The sequence below is a fragment of the Bipolaris maydis genome (genome assembly GCF_028858645.1).
Source record: "Bipolaris maydis strain C4 unplaced genomic scaffold PSV08scaffold_10, whole genome shotgun sequence".
In the NCBI taxonomy this organism is placed as follows: Eukaryota; Fungi; Ascomycota; class Dothideomycetes; order Pleosporales; family Pleosporaceae; genus Bipolaris; species Bipolaris maydis.
The window spans coordinates 327,063-344,200 of NW_027093866.1; the positions used below are offsets into that span (position 1 = coordinate 327,063).

The following is a 17,138-nucleotide window of genomic DNA, read 5'->3' on the forward strand; positions in this document are numbered from 1 at the left end:
AAAGTACCCACAAATCGCATTAAGCATAAAAAATGCTATGCAGACTGAATTTTTCATTTCTAAAGATCACTCAAGTTCTTATATTGTGTAAGAAAAAACCAACAGTATTTAAAAAAAGTTAGAAAAATAATAATAATAACAGGATAATACGAACAAATAAGAGAAATCTAGCCAGCTGTGAAGTGTCCATAAGACATGTAGAAATTAGGAGTCTAGTAATCAAGAGCAAATAACCACACGGGGCACAAAGTCACATAGATGCTATATGTTTATATTATTGCAGTGCTAGAAGTCTAACAAAAGTACACATATATACGTACTCGAGCCAAGCAAAGCAGTAAATTTACACGTTGAGCTAACACCCGAATACCACGTGAAGTAGCATAAGAAAACACGCTAATATTTTTCCAGTTCTGAAATTTTTTTTCCAGTGCAGTAAGTTAAATCAAGGAAAAGAAACCGGTAAGAAAACCGGTTCCTTTTATATAGAGAACCCCCCCAAAGATTCCATCCAGTCATTAGAATCCAAAGGGGTAAAAATATTTTGTGTGGGGAAAAAAAAAGGTACATAGGTAATTAGTGTATAGTTTAGAGATGGAGAGAGAAAAAAAAAGTAATCGATTCAATCTACAAGACGGAAAGGAATAACGAGGATAACAAAGAGTTTAAGATGTGTAATGTAGGGAGAAGAAAAAAAAGTATTGCAAGTAGAAAGGGAAATGGTATGGGACCCCTAAAAAATGCCACAATTACGAACAAAACAAATATCCCTCCAAGACAAGAAAGAAAAAAACAGGCGATCCAGCGCTATGCCGTCTTGTTAAATCAAGATATCCACTCAGCAAAATACAATAGTACATCAGGAGCTTTACACAAGAGAAAAAAAAAAGGGGGTTCGAGTAGTGCACCTAAACTTCACAATCCGCCACCAAAAACTCCAAGTCTTTAACTTCCCCGCTTGAAGTCAGTAACCCCACCGCACTTAGTCATCACCGTCATTATCATCGTCGTCATCCTCTTTGCCCTTGACAGTTTCCATCTCGACCTGACCCTGCACCTCTCCATTGCGATTCGTAGTCGTAATTTTATACTTGCCGCCATCCCACAGATCTTTGAACGTAAGTTCCTTGGTACGACCGAGCGACTCGATACCGGCGATACGATCCAAGGTGGCCTCGAGGAACTTTTCGAAGCCGGGTTCGGCGCAGATTTCGTTGAAGGCGCGTTGCATGGGGACCGAGTCTGCGCGGACGACGGCATGCGAGTCGATGGAGAAGATGGAGAGGTCGTGGTGTTGGCGGATGAAGTCGGAGCGCGTCATGATGTAGCGGGCGCGGTGGAGGGGGATTGAAGGGAGGATGTGGCCGGCTTTTGGGTCGTAGTTTGCATCCATTTCGTGGTAGCGCTTGTAGAGGGCGTGGGCGAGGACCATGGCTGTGGACTAGGCGGTTCGTTAGCATTTTGGGCACCAGAGTAGCCAGTTATGAAGGGCATAACGCACGGCGTATTTTTGTTGATCCATGACGTCGTCGTCCATTTCCTCGCCGAGAATGGCGCAGTTGTTTAGGAACCAGATTTTTTCCATTTCACAGATGCTGTCGCACTTGGCAATCATGTCTTCGGATTTGGCGACACGGTTGAGAAAAGTGAGGCGACCGCCAATCTTGTCGTAGATTTCCTCGAGGATGGATTCTTTCACCTTCTCGCCATAGTACTTCATGCGATAATTTCGCAAGGCTTGCATAGCACGGTCTTTGGTCAGATCCTTGATCTGGTGGACTTCCATGCGCGTGGCATATTGCTTCAGTCGCTCAAACACCCAATACTTGTCCGAGTTGATGATAACAGTTGCAAGGTTAGAGGCAGCCCATTGCTCAGCACGTTGTTGAATAAGCTCAAGAAGGTCCCTGCCGTCTTCGTCATCTCGAATCAAATGGGCAGAGTTGATGATGAGGATCAATGGTCGCCCAATGGTTGCACGTCGCCTAAGAGCTACCTTTTCAAGCTTATTGAAGGCACGTTCAATGTCGAGAATGGGACCCGCGTCGCGTGGTCCACGAATGGAGAAGAGCGAGCCAATGTTGTCCTCGTGATATTCAAAATCAAGACATCGGCCCAACCGGACGCGGAAGACTTCAAGGTCGGCATGGGCTTCCATCATGGAGCATCCTTCGCCGTTAATCTTGGCCATGGCATCGATCAGCATAGACGTCTTTCCCGTGCCCTTTTCACCAATGAGCAGATGGTAGCGTCCTTTGGTCTGGCCCCAGACAATTTTGTCAATCTTTTCCTGCTCATCACGGGGGATCCATCGGTCGTAGCTCTCTTCATCGTCATCATCATCCTCAATGTTGCCTTTGGTCACAGTAGGCCGCGTGGGTTCTGCACCGGTCTTGGGCACCTCTTTGCTAGTCGCGGCCAGATCAAGTACGGGGTCGCCCTCACGAAAAGCATTTTCCATCTTTTCAAGCACGTTCCACTTGTAGTACTTGGTGTAGCCAATGCCCACACAGCCCAGGATGAAGATGCTCGCTCCAGTGGTGGCAGCGGCCTCGAACATTTTCCAGCCGGTACTACGCCAGGCGGCCCTTTTGGCCTCACGTCTGTCTGACTCTGCTTCTGCTTCTTCCTCCTCCAGACGCTCAGCAGCATCGTCGACTGGATTGGGCGCCTCGTTACCAGGAGCAGGAGGGCCAGACTGGCCACTCAGAGCGCGGACCCGCCGAGGATGACATAACCTTGTCCGCAGTACCGGGCCAGCCTGCTGAGAGGGGTACGCGAAGGGCTGTCGCAGACACGCGACTGGGAGGCGCATTGGTTTGGCCCCCAGGAGGGGCCGTAGGATTAGCATTATTGCTGTTGTCGGGTGCGTGCGCGTGTGCACGCGTACGTAGTATCAAACACGGGCGCCGCTCAACCGGCCAAGACGAAAGAAAGAAAAAAAAGAAGAGAAGAGAAGGGAGTGACGAGGACAAAAGAAAGCAGGGACAATGGGGGTGCAATACAATGGGACGAGAGGGCCACAGGACACGAATGTGAGATGACCCAAAAGGGGGGAAGCTGGTAGTGGCGGGCCGAGGGGCGGGAGATGCCAAGACCAGATAGAGGCAGCTGCGATGGGAGACGAGATTGTGGGTGAGGGGAGCGGGACACACGCGAGGACCCCACCACCATGTCCCATGTCCAGTGCTCGACATGCCAGCTACATACATGTGTATATGTATATCCGTATATACAGACATAGTCAGCCGGACATGCCGCTGGCTGTCGATGACGATGCCATTGGACTGACGCCGCCGTCTGCAGCCCTAACTAATCGCGCTGGTTTTGGTGTGTCGGAAGTGGAGTGCGAGCTTAGCGGACCATCCCGGCGCTGTCGAGAAAAATATTCTGGAGAACATGACCGCACCGCACTGCACTGCACCCCTCCTCTCTTTCTCCTTCTACTCTCTCTCCCCACCTCTGCTGCATCTCAACGCCTGCCGTTGGACGTCAATGCCTGCGTCCTGTGAATTGCCCTGATTGCCCACTCCAATTCCCTCCTTACATAGTCGTCCACTGCCCGGGCTTGGGGCTTCCTCTTTACTCATAGCCAACCATGGCCGCCAACGCCAACGACACCACCAAGTCGGGCGAGACTCCCGCGAGCACCACCGCTCCAGTCGACACGGCCCCTGGCAATGAGCAGACCGATGGCGCAGACCAAGACGATGGCGCCAATGGCCAGCAGCCAGACAGTAGGTGCCATGAGCACACGAGACATGTACAGCAAGAAAAAAAATCGCTAACATCGTCAAGACATTTTCCAGGTCACCATCAAGCTTCCCCATGAGCCATTCGAGATGCCCATGACCATCTCAACGGCAGAGCAGGTGCAGGATCTCCGCCAGTCCATCATCGAGATGCCGCATACCTTCCAGTACTCGTGCTTCCACCTCGAGCACAACGGCGAGCGCATCAACGACTACGTCGAGCTGTCCGAAGTCAAGGACCTCAAGCCCGACTCAGTCCTGACCCTGGTCGAGGATCCCTACACGGAGAAGGAGGCCAGGCTCCATGTCGTCCGTGTGCGTGAGCTCATTGGCGCTGCTGGCGACCGCACCGATGCGCTGCACGGCCTCATGGCTGGTCTATCACTCCACGACACAGTGGGCCACGAGCACATCTTGAAGCCTAAGCAAGACGGCCCCGAGCAGTCGCCATTGGCCGACTACGACTTCAAGACGTCCGGCGCCGTCAAGAACCTACTACCCCCGGCCCCAGAAGCGCCGCCAAAGACGATCAAGTCGATTGCCGTCTCGCCCTGGAACCCACCCCCATACCACCTTAGGTCCAAGGGTCATCTGCTGTACCTTGTAGTTACCACCAACGAGAACGAGCAACACCACATTACCAGTCACGTTTCTGGTTTCTACGTCAACAAGTCGTCCAACGCCAGTTTTGATCCCTTCCCCCGACAGGCACCAAAGGACAAGCGCGCCCACTCGCTTCTTACCCTGCTTGAAGAGCTATCTCCATCTTTCCGCACTGCATTCCCCGAGCTGCTCGAGCACAATGCGAAGAAGGAGCTGCTTACTATCTTCCAGCTCTCCAACGCCATCCCTGCCAACCCATGGCTAGTACCTGCGCCCAACTCGGCCCTCACCCCGCATCAGCCAGATCTCGCCCGCACACAGGAGAGCTACCTGATTTCCGGCGTCGAGAACACTGAGACACTTCGTGATTGGAATGAGGAGTTCCAGTCCACCCGCGAGATGCCCAAGGAGGCCGTCCACGACCGAGTCTTCCGCGAGCGCCTTACGTCTAAGCTGTTTGCTGACTACAATGACGCTGCCACGCGCGGTGCCATGTTGGTAGCTCGTGGAGAGATTGCGCCTCTGAACCCAACAGAGGCCAAAGATGCGCAAATCTTCGTCTACAATAACATCTTTTACTCGTTTGGTGCTGACGGTGTCGGCACATTTGGCGCTGAAGGTGGAGATGAGGCAGCTCGTGTTGCTGTAGGCAAGGATGTGTTTGGTGTGCGCGCGGTCAACAACCTCGACATTCCTAACCTTTTTACTTCTGGAACCGTCGTTGTTGACTATCAAGGAAAGCGTATTGTGGGCCAGAGCATAGTCCCCGGTATCTTCAAGCAGCGTGACCCTGGTGAGCACCAGATTGACTACGGTGCGGTTGAGGGCAAGGAAATCGTGGCAGACGACAAGTCCTTTGTTCCTCTTTTCGAACAGCTATCCAAGGCTCTGCGTGTCAAGAGGCACCCGGTTTGGGACAAGGACAATGTTCGCCACGAACTGGAAGGCAGTGTCGAGACCAAGGGTTTGATCGGCACTGACGGCAGGCGATATGCCTTGGATCTCTACCGCCTCACCCCGCTCGATATTTCATGGATAGAGGCACACTGGGCTGAGCCTGGAGAAGAGGGCGAGTCGAAGCCGAAAGACAAGGACTACCCCCACCGAATGGCCACTTTGCGCCCAGAGCTGGTTGAGTCTTATGGCCGAGTCAAGCTCCGCGAATACGTCAAGAATGAGCTTGCCAAAAAGGCCGAGGCCAAGAAGGAAGCCAAGGATGAGGAGAGCTCATCGGAAGAAGAGTCTTCAGAAGAAGAGGACTCTGAGGAATCGGATGATTCCGATGAATCTGAAGAAGAAGAGGGCGCCGAAAAGAAGCCCAAGGAGAAGAAGTTGACCAAGGAACAGAAGAAGGCTGCAAAGAAGGCTGCCGCTGAGAAGAAGCCCGAAGAGGACCCAGAACAGGAGCGTGTCGACATTTCTGGCTTCTCCTTTGCTCTCAACCCCGATGTCTTCTCTGGCCAGAACCCCCAATCGGAAGAGGACAAGAAGGAGTGGGCTGAGGACGAGGCCGAAGTCCGTGCTGCTTGTGAGCACCTCACATCCGAAGTCATTCCTCGCATGATCCAGGAACTCAAGGAGGGCGAAGTTGGCTTCCCAATGGATGGCCAATCTTTGAGCAACCTCTTGCACAAGCGGGGTGTAAACATTCGCTACCTTGGCAAGCTTGCAGAGTTGGCTGACAAGCCTGACCCAAGGCTCCAAGCTCTTAAGCGTCTGCTTATCCAGGAAATGATCGCGCGTGGTTTCAAGCACTTTGCCAACTCCAAGTTGCGCAATGTGCCTGCACCTTTTGCTGCCCCAGCGGCCGCGCACCTGCTCAACTGCCTTCTAGGGGCCGAAGTGAGCGCCAAGCCTGTGCCTGAGAGCGATGCTAGCCTCAAGTCCATGTACACCGAGGCTGACTTCAGCTTTGAGCAGCTCACACCAGAGGCGCTCAAGAAGGAAGTTGTGGCTCAGGTAGCTCTGCGATTCCGCTATGACCTGGGCGAGTCGTGGGTCGAGTCTGGCAAGGAGCTGCAGATGCTTCGTGAGGTCTCACTGAAGTTGGGACTTCAGTTGGAGAGCAAGCAGTACGCCTTCACTAAGGAGGCTTTTGCTGCCAGTGCCCCAGCCGAGAAGCCAGCTGCACCCCCGACCAACGGCCAAGCAACAACTTCCAGCAAGAAGAAGAAGAACAAGAACACACCACCAGCACGTGCGGCTAGCCCAACAGTGGCTCTCCCGCAGCAAACATTCCACGCTGATGACATTCTGAACATTGTTCCCATCATCAAGGAGGCCTCTCCAAAGAGCCTGCTGGCCGAAGAGGCGCTCGAGGCTGGTCGCATGTCTGTTGCTCAGGACCAGAAGGAACTCGGACAGGAGTTGCTTCTTGAGTCACTACAGCTACACGAGCAAATTTATGGTGTACTTCACCCCGAGGTAGCCAAGGCTTACCACACATTGTCCAATCTACTCTTCAATCTAGAAGACAAGGTTTCGGCTCTTGAACTCGCACACAAGGCCGTTATTGTGTCTGAGCGCACGCTGGGCGTTGACCATGCCGACACTCTGCTCGCCTATCTCAACCTGGGTCTTTTTGAGCATGCCTCGGGTAACACCAAGGCTGCTCTTGTCTATCTGCGCCATGCACTTGAGCTGTGGAAGATCATCTATGGACCTGACCACCCTGACTCTATCACTACGCTTAACAACGCTGCTGTCATGCTGCAGTCGATGAAGCAGTACCACGAGTCTCGCATCTGGTTTGAAGCATCCCTCGCCATCTGTGAAGAAGTGTCTGGAAAGAACTCGATCAATACTGCCACTCTGCTCTTCCAGACTGCGCAAGCCCTTGCCCTCGACAAGGACATGCGTGGTGGTGTCAACCGCATGCGCGAGTCGTATAATATCTTCAAGGAGGTTCTCGGCCCTGATGACCGTAACACCAAGGAAGCTGAGAGCTGGCTCGAGCAGCTCACTCAGAGCGCTGTATCCCAGGCTAAGCAGCTCAACGATATTGCCAAGGGACGTATCCGGGCAATGCCACTCCCTGGCCGCAACCCTCTCCGTCCCGCTGCTGCTGCACCTTCTGCAAGTGATGCTGCAGCTGCTTCAGCCAGTCAGCGAAGCGGAAACAGCCGTGTCGATCAGCGCAAGATTGAGGATCTCCTGAAGTACATTGAGGGAGATACACAAAAGACGCCGTCCAAGAAGAAGACTCAGGCGAACCCTAGGAAGAGGACAAAGTAGATTTGATCAGTCATTTCTCTTCTGGAATCCTTGCGACCAAAAGTTAGGCGCTAAAAGTACCCATCTGTCGCATTGTGGCACCGTATCCATGAACTGTGGCCACAGATTTGCGACGTTCATGTGATGGTACACCAGTGGCTTTTGTGTTCTCTGGACTTTGTTCGTGTCCAGTTTTTGGGAACCGGTTTTGCATTCATGGAGTTATCGGTTTCGCGCGGCCATGTTGAGAAGCGGGACGACAGGTCTTTTCCGCGGAGGGGGCCATGTATATTGGGACATAACTGGGCTGTAAAGGTAAGCAAAAGTCGGCTATGTGTAGATACACGGGCCAGGCATGTAAACAGTGATGATGTATCAACGATGAATGATAAGCTGTATCAAATAGCAATGCAAAATATCTCCTCTTTACTGTTGGTTGTTGTCATGATGTGTTAGAAGGTGATGATTAAAGATGAGTATGTCTGGTAAGTTTCTTTACTTGTAGAGTATCTGGTTGTTAAACTGGTATTTGTAAACTCTGCGTAGAAGCTTCCTTCCCTAAGCTCCGGCTTCGGCATCCAATATCCCGAACAAGTTCCCTATGACCCCTCCAACAGCTCATGCATCTCAAGAAAAGACACAGAGCTAATTAACCCACAAAACAATACATGCCCCCCCTCCCTCCGCGTCTTTGATGCACATACATACATCCTCACCTATCCAACACTCTGCTACCTCAACCTATCCTACACCCCGCTATTTATCCTCACCTCGATTCAACAACAGGACACGACGAGATAAAGAAAAAAACAATGTCAACCCCCCAAGGCCCCCGCCGCATCGCCCAATGGCTCTACCTCAAACCCGAAGCCATAGACGAATACAAAAAGTGCCATGCGGCTGTTTGGCCTGAGGTCCTGGAACAAATCAAAGACTCTAACATACGAGATTGTAAGTACTCGCCTCGCCGCCTTGTCTTTCCTTCTTCGCATTTCCCCTTGGCTATTGCTTTATGTTTGGAGATTACTTGTACGTTATGTGTTGGGTTCGGTGACTGCTCACTGCTCACTACGTTGGCCACAGATTCCATCTTCCTGACCATGTCTCCGCGGCCGACGCTCTTCGCATCGTTCAAATACATTGGGCATGCATTCGACGACGACATGGCGCGTATGGCGGCGAATCCAAAGGTACAGGAGTGGTGGCGCATGACGGATGGGATGCAAGAGTCGCCTGTGGAGGGGGCGCAGGGGAGCGCAAAGGGGCCCGGGTGGTGGGGACAGATGGAGGAGGTGTTTTATGTGGAGTAAGATGGAAAAGGGAGAAAGAGAGGAGAGGTAATGAAGATGGAAACAAATAATTGGTATCAACAACAAAAAAAAACAAAAACTACGAATGCGGCGCCGACACGACCGTGTGTGTCCCTATATAAAAAACACGTGACAAATACAGTTATATGGAGACATGATGGGAACACCTTTCCCGGGACCTTTCTTTCCGTACCTAATTTTCTCCCTTACTCATCCTCCCCGGAATGCTTTACAAAGGCTCGTAGTCCGCGCTAGTGTCGCCAACCCAGCCAAACCATAGGGCAATGAGAGTATTGGCTGCGACCCACATACCCGCATATCCAACAGCGCCAATAATGTCAGTTCCCACGATCGTCATACTTCGTTGAACGGTGCCAATGAACAAAAAGGCATTGAGAATGAGCGTTTGCTGGATCAGAGTGCGGGTCCTCTGGGTAAAGTTGTAGAAGTTGTACTCAAGAGTCTGAGATAGCGTGGCAGTAGCTGGGTCAAAAGTCTCGCCGGGCGTCTGATTCTCGGAAAGCGGCTGAGCAGCAAAGGATGGATTGAGGAGGAAAGCCTTGGCGGCGAAACCAGCAATGAATGTTTTAACCACCAGAGACAGGGGAGTCTCGATATGGGCGACTTCGAGCGTGGGAATGTCAAAGTATTGGACGAGGAACGTGTTCAAGACGCCCGTCTTCAGGCCACCCCATAGAAGCACAACGTAGACGCCGGTTGCGAGCATGAAGCTTGAGAGTTGGACTTGGTAGCTGTTGAGCAAGAAGCGGTTGCGTAGAGGCGCGTTGGCCTTGTGGGCGAGGGAGCGCGGGCGCAAAAGGTATGTGGGGAGCGCAAAAGAAATGACCTCGATGCAAATATTGGTGGCGGCAGTCAAAGGTGTGATGTTGTAAAAGGTGGTGATCAAATAGGCATAAGGCGCGTATGTCAAAACAACGAGGGCCGAGACATCGTAGACTGCGCATACAGTATTAGCAGTGATTTCGCGCGAAAAGTCTTTTTTTTCTTTGGACGCGCTCTTACAGTCGTAGCTCAAGTACCACGTCATGCACACGGTCAACCAGCGCATGGCGACACGCGCATGAGGCGAGTAAAACGACGTGACATCGTCCTCTTGCGGCACCTTGCTGATGGCCCCGAGCTCCGGGCTCAGGAAATTTGAGGCAAACTCCCACAGCAGCGCGTTGATGCCCATGTTCAGACTGATGAGAATGGGCACGCGCAGCGCGGTAGGGAGACGCGATCGCACCGGCGCGTGTGACTTGGTCACTACTTCTGGCGCCTCGCGCTCAATGACTTTGGTTGGTGCCATTGTGCGCCTTTTGTTGTTGCAGCGATGAAGTTTGGCGGCAATGGGCGAGGGAAAACACAAGGACCAGGTGAGGTGGGGTGTGAGGGGAGAGGGAATGAGCGACGGGGGGCTGATGACAGAAGAAGTTCGAGTCTTTGTGGATAGGCGACGAGTTTGTTTGGACGTGCGTCATGGCGCAAAATAGAGTACATAATAAGCCGCCGGCAACCGTGCACCAGTTCGCCCCACGTCCCGCGCTATTGGATTGTCACTTTGTAGGTAGCATGTCTTTGTATGTATGTATGAATATATGTACATATGAAATACCATGTTTTCCGCCCGTCGCAGCTTCATTGGAATGGCTGCCGTAATGGACTTGCGTACTCCCACAGCTTCGGACCCGGAGTATCGTATCCAGCCAGCTTCTTGTGGACATCGACCAGTATACCTGCGTCTGTTGGCCTGTACAGATTGGTCCCCAGTACACCCCCTTCCAAATGCTTTGCCTTTGCACCTGTCTCTCCATTCACTCGCAAGTTTATACACTGCGGGTACGCTTGTGCACCATCCAGCTGCTCTGCCACGTGCAGTGCAAGGAGCTCGTGCCTCAGTGTGTAATAGCCTGCTGCCAGCACTTCTGGTATCTTGATTTCCCATGTGAAGTTGTTGGCAATGAGTACGTCCGTCGCCCATGTGCCACCCAATTCCAAAGTGTCCCACCCGGTACTGTTGAGCCATGCCAGCTCATCAATCTTGACCCAGGACAAGGTGTCTTTGTTTGCTTTTGAGCAAGTCGTGTTGCACTTGGCAATGTATGTCATGACTGCGCCGACGTGAGAGACTGGCCATTCATTCCATTTCAACCGCAATGTGTCGCCCGCAGTCGTGTTGACATGAAGTGCACCAGGTATGGCGTTGTCATGGCAGGTAATGTTTGATGTATTGAAGTGTGAGGGAGCCACGAAGATGTTGCCTATGTTCGCGGCTGACCATGCAGCCAATGGGCGAGGCGGCGTCAATGTTTCAGAAGAAACGGGGTCCCATCCGTTGTAAACCAGGCCAGCTGATGTTGTGATTTTCTCGATGCGTGCGTGAGCCGATACGCTGACCAGAAGGAGTGAACAAGTCACGGATGTAAAAAGCCGCACCATGGCGGAAAAAGTGTAAGAAGAGAAGGGTCGAATACCGAGTGCATAAGTACAAGCCGGAGCTCTGGGGAATATATATTGGTACAAGTCTTTGTGGGGATCGTATAGCAATATCGTCATTATAGTTGCAATCGCTGCAGATTTAGCCATGCCACAATTCATCTCGGCCGCCAAGTGTGATTGGCCACAGTGGGCGAGTGTAAGACAACGTGCCAGGGAACACGAAACAGGCCAAGGGCAGCAAACAAATTGCTCTGGCCAGCGCAATGTTTCGAATGAGAGGAGAATAGGCTGGCACGGACGCTAACAGAGCGGAACATGGAGCGGATTGAGTGGTTTGAACGCCGATCATTTTCAGTCCAACGCCATGCTGATGCCAATGTTGACAATGCTGTCGTAATATAGTACAGATAGTGGGTACATTCAAAGTCGTCGGGTCCTTCTATTTGACCTCCTTTTCCAACAACTCTTTTGCTTCGTTGACTTTAGTAGCAAGGTAAGGGCTGCCGCCTCGATCGGGGTGGTTTAGGAGCATCAATGAGCGGTGCTTCTTCCGCAGGAGTTCTTTTGTAATTCCTCGTTCGCTGTTGTTTGTTAGCCTGCGAAAGCAAACATGCAGACCGACTTACGGCAGCTCTAATATCAGCGCTGCTTCTCTCCGTGTCATTTTGGGTTCAAAGCCGCCCTTGTAGTATGAGCGCCCCAGAGCACCAGCGCCCCCACCTGATCTCCGCAGAGCAATGAGAGCTGCGCGGCCCTGTTCATTTGGGTCAGTATTGCCTGTATACGAAAGCTGCACATGATACGGGAGGACGTACAAAGAAGGCAGTGGCACCTGCGCCTAATATCCACACCCAGGCCGACATGCTGGTCCTGTGCGGGGAGAGATGAGAAGACGCGGTTTGGTTGGTGCAGCGGGTGGGGCGGATGCTACGGGATTCAGGAGCGGACAATGTACAGAGTGATGTTTGAGAGAATGATATGGGCGGATACTGGACGATGAGGACGAGAGAGGGCGCAGCAGAGACGGGGCGATCAGGTCGATGTCGATAATGTCGAGGGAAAAGGCGGGCGAGGAATCTGCGGAGGTGCTTCGGGCGACGAGCGATGCAATTGGCCCCGGGGTGCACGCGCCACCCAAAATTTCTGGCCAGGCCGGCATACTGCCCTTTGCTGCACCACCACCACCACCTCCACCTCCTCCGCCGTCACCATGAGAATTGAGACGTGTATGTATATCCCCTACGTTGGCGCTGATCAATAACGAAACTAACATGTGCAGGCTACTTCTGCTCAAGCCCCGTCTACCCGTCCAAGGGCATCACCTTTGGTATTCATACCCTCTGCAATGGCGCCACCACGACCCTCTTCTGACCGCGCACAGTGCGAAATGACGCCAAGAGCTTTCGATTTTGCAAGAGCAAATGCCACAAGAACTTCAAGATGAAGCGCAACGTAAGCACGCCTCATACCATGCGCCCACCCCACCCCTGCTGACTTGGCTTTTTTTTTCTACAGCCGCGCAAGCTGGCCTGGACAAAGAGCTTCCGTCGCGCACACGGCAAGGAAATGACTGTCGACTCTACCCTCACTTTTGCTCAGCGCCGTAACGTGCCCGTGCGCTACAACCGCGACCTTGTCCAGACGACACTCAAGGCCATGGGTCGTGTATCCGAGATCCGTGCCAGAAGAGAGCGCGCTTTCTACAAGGCCCGTATGCGCGGTAACAAGCAGCGCCAGCGCGAGGAAGACCGCAAGCTGGTCTTGGAAAACCAGCACCTGCTGCCACCCAGTGAGCGATTCTCCAAGGAGGAGCTCGAGCAAATGCAAGTCGAGCCCGATGTCCAGACAATCAAGGACAAGGTTGCTGCCAGGAGGAAGGAGCTTGAGGCAGAAGAGAGCGAGCTTAGCGATGCCGAGGAAGAGATGCTACCCAAGACTAAGAGCAAGAGGAAGATGAAGATGAAGGTCGGCGGTCGCGGTGTCGAGGCCATGGATGTTGACGAGTAGAGCGGCTCTCGGGACCCGGTACCTTATCTGCATCAACCGACAGCGACAGCCTAATGACTGGCTTGGCCTTGCGAGTAAAAAAACCGTTCCTGGAGTCTGGCGTCACATTACAAGGGTAGTTTTCATGACCAAAATAGCTCGATACCATATCAAGAAGCTTCTTTTATTTCTCTTATCAATGTGCGCAATTGTTATACTGCATTTGATCCTACGCTTGAGCCATGATTGCTGATTCTGGGCAAATTACGAGCATTTGTGGGAAAGGTACGTAGTACTTTTAGTAGTACACTCATTGTTGACTGCAATGATTTCTTTTCTTTGAACAACCGAGTCAATGAACAAAATCAGACTATTGCAACCAACTGACAGCCTGGGAATCATGACAGCATTACTAACGTCTTGTAGGTCATTTGAAATATCATGCACCTGATCAGAATGTTACGCCCGTAAATTGGATCTAAAAGCGTCGCATTGGCATTTTCATTTCTATTTACAGTAACCCTCATGGGACAACTTCCAACTATATAGAAGCATTTCTGATTAATACCTAGTTCTCCGTACATTGATCAGGCCAACCTGACGGAGCGGTTCCCGAAGAGGTGCCGCAGTAGTAAAAGGTGCCGCTGGGTGAATAGGCATAGTAAACCGAGCCGGCATTTTTGGGCAAATCAGTCTGCAGATTTCGACGTTAGCATGAAGAGTTGGAGATGCTAGCCATTGCACTTTAAAGAGAAACTTACCGTCCAGAGAGGGTAGTTGACCGCAGCGCAGTGCCTCGTAGCAAGGTTGGATGCACTGGTCTCCTGCGGTGGCTGCGACCTATCGCCTGCAACAACTGCCGCGATAAGATCTTTCTTGTCGATGTGAACACCGCCTCCTCCTGGGCAGTCAAGGCTTGCTGGGAACTGGCAGTACGGATCGCACGAGGCCGACCCGGACGCAGAGACGGCGGTGGCACCGATGGCGAGAGCGATGAAGGAGCTGGCGCGCATATTGAAGATTTGTGTTGGATCTAGTAGTTCTCGATGTCGAGGTGGAGAGTGAATCCTGAGGAGGGAAACTCCATTTCTTATATGGCGAGGGAGCTGCTATCCATCATCAAAGACCCGACGAGCCGCCGAGACGAGAGCATTGAACACATCTTGCTGGACATATTACATACGTACTGGCTAGGTGCTATTCGCAAACCCGAGTCGGGCTGCCGCTGAGATGTTCTCAATGGGCCCTAGAAAACAATGCACGGTTGCTCGCTAGCCACAACGGTTCCCGATTCTGATTAGTTGTTTCTACTGATTAGTCTTGATTCTTAACCCCTGTAATTGTCCTTAATATCAAACGGACCGAGAAACATGTCTACGCCAGCGTCAGCCACGGCATAATGTATTACTCCGTATCATACTTACATTCAATCATTCGTGTAAGTATTACAGCCAAGCCTCTTCTACTTCGCACTGACCTTCTCCTTCTCACCTCCCCGGCGCAATTGAAAAGCCCTAGACCGCGCCCGTGCCGCCCCTCGCCTGACACACTTTGCCCGTGTTCACACTTCCAATTGGGCCTATAACGTGACTACAGGAAATCGCGTACTCACTCAAAAAAAGCGGACGTTCTGGAATCTGGGTATTTAACCGTTTTTCGGTCTTATTACCAATTTGCGCGGTCTGGGGGAGCCAGTGGGAGAGGGCGGTGAAGTCACGGGCTAAAACACAGTTAAACGTGTAAGCTTGTTCGGGACGGTTGGAATACACGTTGTACCGGTATGCAGGGTAAGTATTTAGATGAATGGACAAGGAAAAGGCACAGGCGTAGAAGATGACGGCACATGACTTTGAGTGTCGGGAAGTATATGCGGGTGTTTTTTCTTCTTACGCTGCTTCGCTGCGGGCTCGTACAATTACGAGATATCACTAACGTTATGAGGGTGGATGGTAAGGGAAAATGGTATAGTACTACAACGATAGAGGCGAAAGTGTGTACACTAGGGATCGTCTTCTGTTTCTAATTTTATACGGTGACGTTGCTTGTGGATGTGTATGGAGATGGGAGAGACTAGGAATAATGATAGAGTCGAAAGGACATGCAGATAATAGAAAGTCCAAGGACTCGTAGACTGGCTGAGTTACTATGTTACGGCTCTATTGCAGTGTCGATGGAGGGTACGGCGCAGCATGGTCAATGCAACATGTGGACCCCCCGGTGTAATAAAGCGCTTTGCCGCACGGTGCTTGTCAGCCGGTCATGGCATCAACTCGCAAGCTTGGAGCCTAGAAATGCGGTGAAGCTGTGAAGCTGCACTGATGAGGTTGGAGAGGCTATATTGGACTCGGTGAGTGAACTATTGTGTAATAATAGCAGATATTATGACTTTTTTGGGCGATGGGGAATTAGTGGGAGATGTTAGGTAAAGTTTATGCGGGTGTCTAGGGTGGGGGTTTGATCGTGTAGGGGCACGGGCATTGGATGTGTTGGCTACTCTTAATAGTGAGATTACTATTTAAACTTTCGGATGTGATTGGAAGCGGAAGAGTAGGAGAGCGAATTGGAATTTTTCGTTTACACAGTCTTGATAGATTGGGAAGCTTGTTTCGCTGATAGCCAGGGCCTGTTCAATTGCTCCATCTCTGTCTCCTTTTGGCTACCGTTCTGCGTCAGTAGGTGTCGACTAGCGTTATAGCTGGGCTTGTCTAGGTTAGAATGAATGACAGAAAAGGTTGGTCACGTGGTTAGTCAGAGTTCTTACATCTCACTAGGGATCTTAAGATCTACGTAGCAAGAAGATGGGGCTCTGTTTAACTTAAGAGGGAAATTAGTATATTAACACTGCACTAAATATTAGAGCATTTTACGTGTATCAATGCAGCGTTCACAAAATAGAGCTCCACCTACTAGCATCCAGACCGCTTTACTAAACACAACACCATTTTTATCTCCTTTATTTAACAGAGCCCTAATTCGGTATATCGGATGGAAATGAGACGAAATTGAACAGAGCCCAAGCTGATTCTATGGTTATGTACTCTTGGCTTTGTTGCCTTGATAGGCGGTTCGAGATCGTATCGCGTAATTTGCAGGTGGAGAATGTTGTGTTAACGTTGTCTTCAGAGAAGCTTGGGAATTGGTTGCGGTAAGCGTTTTCGGGCAGAGTAAGAGAAGATGTTGTTATAGGGTAGTCTAGTGCTGATGCTAAGAGCATGTTGCTTAAAGCGATCAAGCCAAGGTGCCCAAGCTTGCGCACTCCATACTGTAGTGTACGGTTGCTTAAACTTCTAGTGCGGAAGCATTGTGCAGGAAAGGCAGGTATGACCGGAAGCAGGACTATTCATATTGTTTGCGAGGTCTTGAGGCTGTCTTCATCCATTAGCGCAGAAAAGCCAACTAGACTGATGAACATGTTTATTATCGTCTCGCAACTGAAGCGCAGAGCCTTATACTCGTCAAACTCAACACCCGCATTACATGAAGCCGGAAGAAGATCACTGGTTCAAAAAATATCTCTACACGTATTACGCTAGCAACCACAAAATAAGCATCGGTGCGCGCAATTGCTGTGACTGCTTCTGTCGCTACCCACACGGGCATCCAACTCGGCAATTCTTAGAGTTCATCTACTAGAGAATTTACGGTAAACACAGTATCTATGATAAGAGAAACGGCAGCTAGAAGCATTCTATACCACATACCCTATCGCAGCTACAATCTCATAAAAACGCACCACTTGAAGTTTTGCCCCTTGTATCTTGCTGCCGCAGCCATGCAAATGCGCTTTACAGCGCATTCGCTTTGCGTTGAATCTATTTCTGGGACCCCATAA

At 51.2% G+C, this 17,138-nt stretch overlaps 8 protein-coding genes across 8 annotated transcripts; 3 read left to right on the forward strand and 5 right to left on the reverse strand.

The window, feature by feature from the left end:
• Positions 1–680: 680 nt before the first annotated feature.
• On the reverse strand, positions 681–2,914 carry PSV08DRAFT_5400 (uncharacterized protein). Its single transcript, XM_014228002.2, has 2 exons — positions 1,502–2,914; positions 681–1,441 (listed from the first exon to the last, which is right to left on the reverse strand). The coding sequence occupies exons 1-2, from the start codon at positions 2,849–2,851 to the stop codon at positions 983–985; spliced, it is 1,809 nt and encodes a 602-aa protein (XP_014083477.2). The 5' UTR covers positions 2,852–2,914; the 3' UTR covers positions 681–982.
• A 684-nt stretch (positions 2,915–3,598) lies between these two features.
• PSV08DRAFT_403173 (clustered mitochondria-domain-containing protein) lies at positions 3,599–7,997 on the forward strand (the record flags this gene model as incomplete). The annotated part of the gene is made up of 2 exons (XM_014228001.2): positions 3,599–3,737; positions 3,799–7,997. 2 exons carry the CDS (start codon positions 3,599–3,601, stop codon positions 7,587–7,589), a joined length of 3,930 nt encoding a protein of 1,309 aa, XP_014083476.1. The 3' UTR covers positions 7,590–7,997.
• A 195-nt stretch (positions 7,998–8,192) lies between these two features.
• PSV08DRAFT_377312 (rhamnose mutarotase) lies at positions 8,193–8,893 on the forward strand. The gene is made up of 2 exons (XM_014228000.2): positions 8,193–8,519; positions 8,652–8,893. Exons 1-2 carry the CDS (start codon positions 8,381–8,383, stop codon positions 8,876–8,878), a joined length of 366 nt encoding a protein of 121 aa, XP_014083475.1. The 5' UTR covers positions 8,193–8,380; the 3' UTR covers positions 8,879–8,893.
• Positions 8,894–8,912: 19 nt separating this feature from the next.
• On the reverse strand, positions 8,913–10,349 carry PSV08DRAFT_312112 (uncharacterized protein). Its single transcript, XM_066092654.1, has 2 exons — positions 9,904–10,349; positions 8,913–9,837 (listed from the first exon to the last, which is right to left on the reverse strand). Exons 1-2 carry the CDS (start codon positions 10,188–10,190, stop codon positions 9,108–9,110), a joined length of 1,017 nt encoding a protein of 338 aa, XP_065948773.1. The 5' UTR covers positions 10,191–10,349; the 3' UTR covers positions 8,913–9,107.
• A 170-nt stretch (positions 10,350–10,519) lies between these two features.
• On the reverse strand, positions 10,520–11,320 carry PSV08DRAFT_226311 (glycoside hydrolase; the record flags this gene model as incomplete). Its single annotated transcript, XM_014227998.1, has 1 exon — positions 10,520–11,320. One exon carries the CDS (start codon positions 11,318–11,320, stop codon positions 10,520–10,522), a length of 801 nt encoding a protein of 266 aa, XP_014083473.1.
• A 333-nt stretch (positions 11,321–11,653) lies between these two features.
• PSV08DRAFT_363655 (uncharacterized protein) lies at positions 11,654–12,386 on the reverse strand. Its single transcript, XM_014227997.2, has 3 exons — positions 12,136–12,386; positions 11,947–12,074; positions 11,654–11,901 (listed from the first exon to the last, which is right to left on the reverse strand). Exons 1-3 carry the CDS (start codon positions 12,181–12,183, stop codon positions 11,760–11,762), a joined length of 318 nt encoding a protein of 105 aa, XP_014083472.1. The 5' UTR covers positions 12,184–12,386; the 3' UTR covers positions 11,654–11,759.
• Positions 12,387–12,521: 135 nt separating this feature from the next.
• On the forward strand, positions 12,522–13,501 carry PSV08DRAFT_312125 (ribosomal protein L24e-domain-containing protein). The gene is made up of 4 exons (XM_014227996.2): positions 12,522–12,546; positions 12,600–12,647; positions 12,702–12,772; positions 12,836–13,501. Exons 1-4 carry the CDS (start codon positions 12,531–12,533, stop codon positions 13,325–13,327), a joined length of 627 nt encoding a protein of 208 aa, XP_014083471.1. The 5' UTR covers positions 12,522–12,530; the 3' UTR covers positions 13,328–13,501.
• Positions 13,502–13,786: 285 nt separating this feature from the next.
• On the reverse strand, positions 13,787–14,472 carry PSV08DRAFT_363657 (uncharacterized protein). The gene is made up of 2 exons (XM_014227995.1): positions 14,068–14,472; positions 13,787–14,000 (listed from the first exon to the last, which is right to left on the reverse strand). Exons 1-2 carry the CDS (start codon positions 14,317–14,319, stop codon positions 13,875–13,877), a joined length of 378 nt encoding a protein of 125 aa, XP_014083470.1. The 5' UTR covers positions 14,320–14,472; the 3' UTR covers positions 13,787–13,874.
• Between the last annotated feature and the right edge of the window lie 2,666 nt (positions 14,473–17,138).